Raw genomic sequence first — 9,935 nt, 5'->3', positions numbered from 1 at the left:
GAGTGTTTTCTGGTTGAGTCTGATGTGGTGCCAAGCCCTGGCCCCAAAGTCTGTTTTTGGTATTCCCTGGGGACTTTGTTGCTCTGTTGTCCCCTGTAGGGCTATGGGTCAGTGAGGGATGTCGTGTCTCATAGTGGGGCTGGCCATATGGTCTTCTCTGTGGATTGGCTGCTCTGAGCAGGAATATCGTCCTCAAGGATTGGTAGGCCAGGATGTGCTCCACTCTGTCTTCCTCCACCTTCATTTGCTCCCGTGTACTCTGATCAGACATGTCCCCCTCCCTGAGCTGCAGCTTCAGTGCTGTCCTCTGAATTAAATTATTCTGGGGGCTTCTTTTTTAAAAACTGTATTTTGTTTGCATGAATGATTACAGAGAAAATTTGCTTTCCATCAACAATTTACACATTTTGTTTTGCAGCATTAGTTGCAATGGCATCAGTGTAACAGCACTCTTCCCACTTCCTCCCTGGGTTCTCTATTTCCATTTGTCCTTCTTCCCTGCCCTTTTCTGACCTCCTAGCTTCTAAGGAGCACATTCCTCACAAGTCTTACTTTATAGGCATGTTTGGCTCTAAGGTGAACCCTGGACGTGGGTCTATTCCAGATTTGATGGATGTCTAATAATCTAAAAGTCTTGGGGTTTCCACCTGTCTCTTAACCGGCCAGTAAGTCTCCTTTTTTATGGTTTTGATTTTTTCTATACATTTTCTCCCTTTCTGTCCAGGACCTTCTGTGATCCTGACAGAGTGATTAGTAGCGATAGCTGGGCACCATCTAGTTCTTTAGGTCTCAGGATAGTGGGAAGCTGTGCTCACATGGTCCATTAGTCTTTTGGACTAATTGTTTCCTTGAGTTATTTTTCCCTCCAGAGAGGAAGAAACCAATAGTTGCATCTTTGATGGCCACGCACTATCTTTTTAGTCCCCAGTAGAATGTAGAACTATCTTTGCGCACTGCATTGTGCTAATTGACTTAGCTGTCTGCTAAGACTAGTCCTAAGCTCCCAGGCCTAGTGATTCATTCCCTCAGGGTATTTGGTTATGGCTAAGACGTTTTCACAACTTTGTCCCCTGTATGCTCTCCTATCTATGTGGAGATATTAATAGTACATACAAATATGTATGTAGAAATATCCTCTGCCATACCTATATCTAGTTATGGGTTTAGTCCCCAATGAGCAACTTTTGATACTTAAAATGCAGAACAGAATTTAAAGTTATCATGGAATCCACACTTTCCAGAACCATGGGAGCTGAATGAATCCCTGAAACCAATGCCCTGAGATTAATTTAAACTTTAAACCAAATTTATCTCCAAGCAGTATTTTAGCTTAACTCAAAATGAACATCTGCCTTGAGCATTATGTTCTTTTAAGAGCTATCTGTACAGTATGCAATTGTTAATAGCAACTGGAAAGATGAGATCCGAACCTTTGTGCTCATGGGAGAGGGTCGACTCAGAAATGGAAGGTGAGTTGTTATGCAGTGTTGTGCACTGTTGGAATCAATGTCACTGAATTGTACAGGTAGAAAGAGTTGACTTGGTATAAATCCTGCCATTTGTATCATCAACAAAATAACTTTTTTTAAAGTGAATGACAACCAAAGTCTTTCCTAGGGACCAGGTTAGTCCAAAGCCATAAACCTTTGCCCTGTGGTCCAGAAGCCTCTGAGATGTCAGCACACTGTTGGCCTGTTGATGTCACAATGCCAGACTTCACCGGTTCCTTTCCAGACATGGCTCGAGCTGCCCTCAACCTCTGCCAGCTCATGGTTGCTGTGGGCTACTTGACATTTCAGTGTCCCCTCTTTTTGCTCTGTTCCTTATTCTCTCATAGTCAGAAAAATACTGCATAAAGATGATACAATCAGCAAGCCATCCTCTTAAGCAGCTGAGTAGAGGGAAAATCTGCCCAGCATGGCTCAGCATCACTGCAATGGTGCTGACATGGCGTGATTGCCTCCTCCCTGTCGCCACTTGCTTCCCTCCACATGAACTCACTCCTCTTGAACTAGAAAGAACACTGCTGTGGAACATTTAGCTGGGAAAGTTGGAAACGATTAACTACCAAGCCTTTTCTAACAAAACTCTCACTGCCATCAAACCAATTACTGCTAACTCATAGAGACCCCCATTGGGCTTCCGCGACCGAAACTGTGGACGGGGGTAGAAAGTCCAGCCTTATCTTCCTCAGAGCTGCTGGTGGTTTCAAACTGTCGACCACGTGGATTGCAGCCATCCACGTAACCGCTACACCACCAGGGCTCCTTTTCTAACTAAGCCAGTGCCAGTGCTGAACCTCTTTGTGGTGCTTTTTATTTTTGTTTTAATTATGGTCAGAATCGATATAACAAAACTCTGTCCTTTTAACATGTGCTCTTCAATGATACTGACTATAGTCATCATGTTGTGCCCTATTCCAAGCCAGCCCACTGCCATGGACCAAACTCAGTGGCCCCAAAGCAGAGACTCCCTCTTGCCCCTCCCTCCCACCTCTCATCATCACTAGTCGACTTTGGTCTCTATGCATCCGCCTCTTCTAGATGAAAAAAAAAAAATTCACTGCCATAAAGTCGGTCCTGACTCCTAGCAACCTCATAGGACTGAGTGGAACTGCCCCTGTGAGTTCCCAAGACTAACTCTACAGGAGTAGAAAGCCTCTCCTTCCTTTCACAGAGTGGCTGGTGGTTTCGAACTGTTGACCCTGTGGTTAGTAGTCCAATGTATAATCCACTACACCACCAGGGCTTCTCTTCTTCTAGATACTTCATATAAGTAAGACCATACAGGATTTGTCCTTTGGTGTTGGATTATGTCACTCTGTTTCTATGTTGTTAGTGTGTACTTTATTATTTCATTTTATGGCTGAGTAATTGTCTTGCCCCACCCTTCCTTCCTTTCTCTCATTCTGTCTCTCTGTCTTTCTTCTTTCTTTCTTTAACTACTGTGAATGGAAGTTTTGAAACTCAGAGCACACCACATCTCAGATTCTGTTTTCTAACATGTCGTAACCCTTTCTATTACATAAGTTTCAGCGAACACTGCAGTGAGGGAACTGGCAGAAATTGCTTTTTTGCTCTCCGGAAGCTGCCTGGCCAAAGCTAGCCTCAGAAAACTGAAACCTCTTTTCTTTTCCCTTTTCTTTGCAGCTGTCAAGATGTCTGCCAAGAACCCTGTAGCTGCCAGAGCTGCACTTATTGAGCAACTCATGGCTAACAGGAATTTTGAGGATCTTGGCAACCACCTGACTGAACTAGAAATGATGCATGTGACTCAGGAGCACCTCCAGGAGACCAGTGTGGCCAGAGCTGTGTACAGAGTCCTCAAGCACTGCCCCTCGGGGCCACTGAAGAAGAAAGCCAAGGGTCTGCTGTCTCAGTGGAAAGCCCTTTATAAAACAACTCGCTTCCAGCCAATGGACAGCCCTCAGCTATTCCCCACAAGTGATAGGAAGGAAGAGGAGTCAGGGTTTTCTCGTGACCCAAGTCAGGATGAGATCTTGGTCAGCTCCAGGTCTGGTTCTCAGCTCTCACCCCGAGATGTTGTGAAAGCCTTTGAAACGACTGTGCCGGCAAATAGTTCTGTTCACATGATGCCTATGGAAGGACATGCTAGTGGCTGTGCCCCTACACTCACTGGCAAGGAACCCAGGGAGTCACTGGGCCCCACACTGCCTGTGAGAACCAAATGCATAGAGCTTCTGTACAAAGCTCTAACTAGATCTACGGCCGACCCACCAAAAGCTGCTGTGTGGCAAAACTTTGCAAGAGAAATTGAAGAGCACATTTTTGCCCTTCATTCGGGGAACCTCAAAAAATACAAAACGTGTATCAGGAGCAAAGTTTCCAACCTGAAGAACCCCAGAAACTCTCATTTGCAACACAACTTGCTCTCTGGGACCATGTCCCCAAGGGAATTTGCTGCAATGACAGCCCTGGAAATGGCCAGCCAGGAGCTGAAGGCCCTGAGAGCTGCCTACACAGAATCTTCTATCCAGGAACACCGCCTTCCCCAAGGACCTGATGGCACACCAACAAATAAAATCAAATGCAGACGCTGTGAGAAATACAACTGCAAGGTCACTGTAATTGCCCGGGGGACCCTTTTCCTTCCAAGTTGGGTGAGGAATTGCAACCCCGATGAACAGATGATGACCTATGTGATCTGTAATGAATGTGGAGAGCAGTGGTACCACAGCAAGTGGGTGTGTTTCTAAGGGTCATGAAACGTTCCTTCAGAGAACATTGCCCTCCAACGCTTTACAGAAGCAGATTGCTACATCTCCCTCCTGCAGAGGGGCTGGTGTGTTAACACCCCTGACCTTTTAGTTGACAGCCTAGTGCTTTAACCACTGTGCCACCAGGGCACCTTAGCAGAAGAACATCTACCATATAATCCCATTCGCGCCAAAAACAGTTTAAAACATGCACACACAAAAAGTTCCTCAAATAAATGTTCCTTTAGCAACACATAACTGGAGTGAGGCCTTTTGTATACACACTTCTTTTATGCCTGTCTTTAAAATCTTATACAAGATCCAGCCCACTGCCATTGAGTCAATTCTGACTCATAGGAACCCTATGCAGGGTTTCTGATCTTTATGGGAGCAGACAGCTTCACCTTTCTCTCGAGGAGTAGATGGTGGATCTGAACTACTGACCTTGTGGTTAGCAGTCCAATGTTTACTCGACAGTCCTAAAAAGAAAAGAAGTCATTTGCTGCCATTTTAGCTCAGATTTGATAGCTTGGGAGACGTGTATGCGCATTTCAATAATTGACATGTCACTTGGCAGCCGCTTATTGTTAGCTGCCCGGGTCTTGGGCTCACCCATGCACAAAGGGCCATTAGCACTCATATACTTGTGCAGGAAGTACATTGGCTTGGAATCGAACCAGGTCTCCCACTTTCCCACGAGAACTACCTCAAACCCACTGCCATTGAGCGGTCTCTAACTCATAGTGACCCTCTATAGCAAGAGTGGGGACCGTCTGGCCCTCGGGCCATATAAAGCCTGAGAAATCATCAATACTAGCTAATCGCACATTCCTCACCAAAGAGAAGCAGTTCTAGTCATCACATTAGGGAGGAGTTAATGAAATGTTTGGCCACTATAGTCCATGAATAATGTGATAAATATCCAAATGGCCCTTGGCAGAAAAAAAAAGTTCCTCGTGCCTGCTAAATAGGGCTTCTGAGGCTGTCATTTTTACAGGCGCAGACAGCTTGATCTTTCTCCTAAGGAACCTTGCAGTTAACAGTTCAAGCGCCAGTGCCCTCATAGGAGACCATTTCGTGTTTTGCTGTGCACAGTGTGGTGGTGGGCCAGCACTTCAACACAGGAGCTTATTAGAAATCTCTGTCCCCTCATTATGGTCAAGAAGCTCTGCTTGAGCCAGAGGCCCAGCCTTTTTAGCATGGACTGACACAACCCACTGATCCAGGGGCCGCCCTAGAACCATTAGTAGAATCTCTTTGAATGGGCCCAAGGCAGCGCCTTTTTATTTAATTCCTCCATTTATTTTAAGATGCAGCCAGAGTTGAGATGTGCTCATAAGGAGGCTCTCACTTGATGCTTTTTCCAGCTCTGGGAAGAGAGTATTATTCGGTGCACCGTACAGGTGAGAAGTTAGATCCACAGAGGTGCTGTGGCTTACCTGAGCTCCAACCACACCCACCGCCACATAGCCTATTCTACCTCATGGTGACCTTATAGAACAGGGTAGACCTGCCCCCATAGGATTCCAAGACTAGCCCTATAGAAATAGAAAAACTCATCTTTCTCCCTCAGAGGGGCTGGTGTTTTCGAACTCGCAGCTCAATGTGTAGTGTAACCCACTATGCCACTCCCCCAACTGATCACAGAACTTTTACAAAGAACTTTCTGAAGCTTCAACTAGTTCTGCCACAGATTCTCCCAAAGCTGATTTGTTGGGGGGGAGGGGGGCATTGTATGGTAGAATGAGTTCCTTTCTGTGGCCTTTGGCCTTGTTCCTTTGGAAAAGCAACTTGAGAGATCCCCACCCCCACCCCCACTTAAATCCTTAGGAGTTACCTCAGTTACCAGAAACAAATAAGCAAACAACAACAAAGCACTGTCATTTAGGTCCATTCTGATTCATCGTGACCATATATAGGGTTCCCATGGCTGTAAATCTTCACAGGGGCAGCCTGCCTCATCTTTCTCCTGTGCAGTAGCTGGTGCATTTACAGTCCAACACAGGAGTTTGTTATTTTTGTCCAAATTGACTGACAGTTCCTGGGCCCATTGTAAACAACTTGGTTTTGTCCCTTTTATCTTGTCTTGGGCTGCAGCCTGCCTTCATTGGTATGCACCTTGCAGGGATTGGTTAATAGACAATGCAAATGAGGTGAGTTTGTACGCTGGCTCGCCTACTGCATAGTTTCTGTGCAGTATCTGTGACCCTGTGGGAGAGACGTGCCTTGAAATTTATGAGGAGTTTGTGTCTATGTACAGCCACCCCCAGAGTGGTTGGGCAGACAGAAAGAAGGAAGAAAGGAAGTAGTAGGAAGAAAACAGGAAAAAGAGAGGGAGAGAGAGAGACAGAGAGAGAGAAGGCAAGGAATCTCTTCAAAGAGCTGTAACATTGGTCAAGGGCTATAAACACCTAAGACAGTGAGAGGCCCAGAAGGGGCCCAGCGCAGCGCTGCCTCTGTGGGTACAGAACTAAGAAGAGTCTGTCTTCGGGGGGACCAGAGAGCTGACAGCTGTTGTGCCCTGAAGAAGAGAGACTGCCCTATATGCTTCCTGGTCCTGACTCCTGAGTTGTTGCCTGTGGAATCTCTCCTGAGTTGTACCCTGTTCCTTAATAAGCCACTTAGCTGTAAGTGTAATTTGTGAGTTCTGTAAGGCATTGCAGCAAATTACTGACCTCAAACAGGGGAAGGGAGCACGCTGAGGGGAAGGGGAGTGGCCAGTGTCAGAGATGGAGTGGTACAGCGGTTTGAAGAATGTGGACATCTGGGATATAGTTGACCTCTGTCTCCTAGGAATTGGCTTTGTGCTGATTCCTATATTTGAAATAATTTGTACAATTTGTGAGAGAAGTTGAGCATGTTTTTGCCCTTTATCCAAGAAACTCTAAAAAATAAAACCTCATATCAGAAGCAAAGTTTCCAACAAAGATCCTGAGAAAGTCCCATAGGAACCAAGAAAATTCCCTAGTGACCATCTGGAAATGGCCAGCCAGGAGCTGAGATCTACCCGCACAGAATATTTTGTGTACAAATTTTCGTGTGCCCTGTATACTGTAAATGTAAAAGAGTCTTAATTTTGTATATTTTCATTCTCCAAATCACTGTCCAAGACTTCCTTGATAATGACTTCTGAAAGCCAAGTACTTAAATGAAGAGCACCTCAGGCTCTAACAAGATTTGGTGATCAGAGTGCCATTCCCCACCCCCACCCCCTCCTCTCTCACTTCCCAAGTCTCCCGAGGGCTGGGCACATCATTCCAATATTCATCCCATGGTTAGAATTGTGTGTGGCATTCTCTTGGTTAGTTTTAAACCAACTCATTGCCACTGAGTCAATTCTGACTCACAGCAACCCTGTAGGACAGAGTAGAACTGAGCCATTGAATTTCCAAGCCTGTAAATCTTTAAAGAGGCAGACTGCCCCATCTTGTTCCCTTGAAACAGCTGAGGGGTTGGAATTGCTGACCTTTGGGCTAGCTGCTGAGTACTTGAACCACTGGGTCAAGGTCTTTTTGAAATAGTTGGTGTTTGGGTTTTTTAATTGTTTGCACATGTTCAGCAGGGGCATGCAAACTCTAACCAAAACATTTTGTTTCTGTTCAGAGCCTTCATGTTCTGAAGGGCTTGTGTGTTTGATCTGCAGTGCAAATTCTGCTCTCATGAACATGAGCACCCATCTCTCAGAGCCTTTGAGACTTCAGCCCTTGAGGCCACCCACATCTCTGAAATGGAAGGATTGAAGAGGAATGACTTCTTTGAGGTCTTTGTAAACAGTGTTTCGCCGATTGGTATAAATTACTTAAACATAACAAGCTTTCTCTGTGGTGACAGCTGAATTTCTTTTTTTTTTTTTCCGTACCAAAAAAGTATCCTACAACGTTCATTGTTTTTACAAGTTTAAGAAGTTTACTTCTGGGTTATCTACACACTCGATTTCACCATTCATCAGTTCTTTTCTCCCATCTCTCCTAACCCCCTTTGTCAGGAAACAATGCTCTTGGAACAGAGAGCAAAGAGAGACACAGTGTTTGTGGAAAAATTCAGGAATGGTTGGTGGTTGAGCAACATGGCAAACCTGAAGCTCTGTGACAGAATTCCCCAAAAGGTGTGAAGCACAAACATGATGTTGGTTCTCAAATGCTTTGGAAGAAATAGGCCATCAAGTGTGAACACTCTTAATATCTTTTTTCCATTTGTGATGCTGCTGGTGGTTATTAGTTGCGGTCCAGTTGACCCCAGCTCCTGGCGACCCTCTGCATAACAGAATGGAAGAGAACCCAGCCCTATATCACCCTCACGATAGTTGGTATGTTTAGGTCCAATGTTGCAGTTATTGCATCAGTCCGTCTCATTCAGGGTTTCCCCCTTTTATGATGACACTCTACTTTACCAACCATGATATCCTTTTCCAGTGACTGGTTTAACCTGGTAACGTGTCTGTCCAAAGTAGTCGAGGCAAATTCTCTCCATCCTCACTTCTCTGGAGCTCCTTAATTGTATTTCTTCGAAGATGACGTTGTCTATTTTTCCAACGGTCCGTGATGTATTCAATGTACTTCAACACCACAACTCAGATGCATCAATTCATTCTCTGTCTTCCTTTCTCACAGTCCAGCTTTCCCATGCCTATGAGGCAACATGGTCGTCCTTTAAAATAGTTCAGAGGAAACTTGCAAAGTCATCTGCAACCCTCAAGTTTCACAAAATGTGGTTTCATATGACTTGGAAAGATCTTTAAAATTATTCCATGGCCATGAAAGAACATAGCACCTGAAAAACCTATTTAATTCGTTTGTGTCTGCAGTTCAGGGTGGGGGGGGGGTTTGTAGTTTTTTATTTTTACTAGGATTTTGCAAACTAAATTTGCATACAAAAGCCCTTGAAATGGAAATATTATTTTCGCTCCAAGATATAAAAATCTGGGTGGTCCTCCTCATTTTGTATCAACATTGGCCTAGAATTTTACAAATCAAGACCCACTGCCACAAATTAACTTCTGATTCATAGCAACCCTATAGGATAGAGTAAAACTGCTCTTTGGTTTCCAAGACTACGTTTTCACAGAAGCAGAGAGCCACAGATTTTCCCACTGAACAGCTGCTGGATTTGAACCATTGACCTTGCAGCTAACAGCCCAACACTTAACCCATTATGTCACCAGGGCACCTGTTTGACAACTCCAAAAATATAATTTCACTGCCATCAGGTCAATTCCAACTCTTAGCAACCTTTCATAGGCTTTCCGAGACCTCTTGCTCCCAGCTCAGACTTGTATATCCAGCTGTGTATTCAACATCTCCCTTTGGATGTCCAACAACCCACTACCATCGAGTTGAGTCCAACTCACAGTGACCCTATAGGACAGAGTACAATTGCTCCTTATGGTTTCTGAGGCATATCTTACTTACCAGTATGGCTGGTAAGGTGTGAACCACTAACCTAGGGGGTAGCAGCCCATGGCTTAACCCATTGTGCTGTCAGAACTCCAGTTTTGCAACTAGAATTAGTGAAACAGCTATTTCTTTTTTTTCTCTCTTTCTTTTAGTAAAGAGATAGCACTATATATGTATGTGTGTGTGTGATTATATATGTATATATATCGAGAGAGAGAGCACTAAATTCTTAAAGTGAGAGAGCTAAATTCTTAAAGTACAAATAATCATTCTTTCTCATCCTATCCCCTAAAGAGGAAGGGTTTTCCTTTAAAATTCCGCATGGG

The 9,935-nt window shown here is 44.6% G+C and overlaps 1 protein-coding gene across 1 annotated transcript in view; it reads left to right on the top strand.

Moving 5' to 3' along the window:
* TCEANC (transcription elongation factor A N-terminal and central domain containing) overlaps positions 1 to 4,469 on the top strand; it is an 8,621-nt gene extending 4,152 nt beyond the window's left edge. The window contains exon 2 of the mRNA XM_004709964.2: positions 3,150 to 4,469. Within this exon, the coding sequence (XP_004710021.1) occupies positions 3,158 to 4,216 (1,059 nt within the window). The 5' untranslated portion in view covers positions 3,150 to 3,157 and the 3' untranslated portion in view covers positions 4,217 to 4,469. The remainder of the gene's footprint in view (positions 1 to 3,149) is intronic.
* Positions 4,470 to 9,935: the final 5,466 nt, after the last annotated feature.

Source organism: Echinops telfairi, unplaced genomic scaffold (assembly GCF_000313985.2).
Source record: "Echinops telfairi isolate 266 unplaced genomic scaffold, ASM31398v2 ScPeMD7_53;HRSCAF=182, whole genome shotgun sequence".
NCBI lineage: Eukaryota > Metazoa > Chordata > Mammalia > Afrosoricida > Tenrecidae > Echinops > Echinops telfairi.
This window is presented reverse-complemented; position numbering and strand designations above follow the sequence as displayed.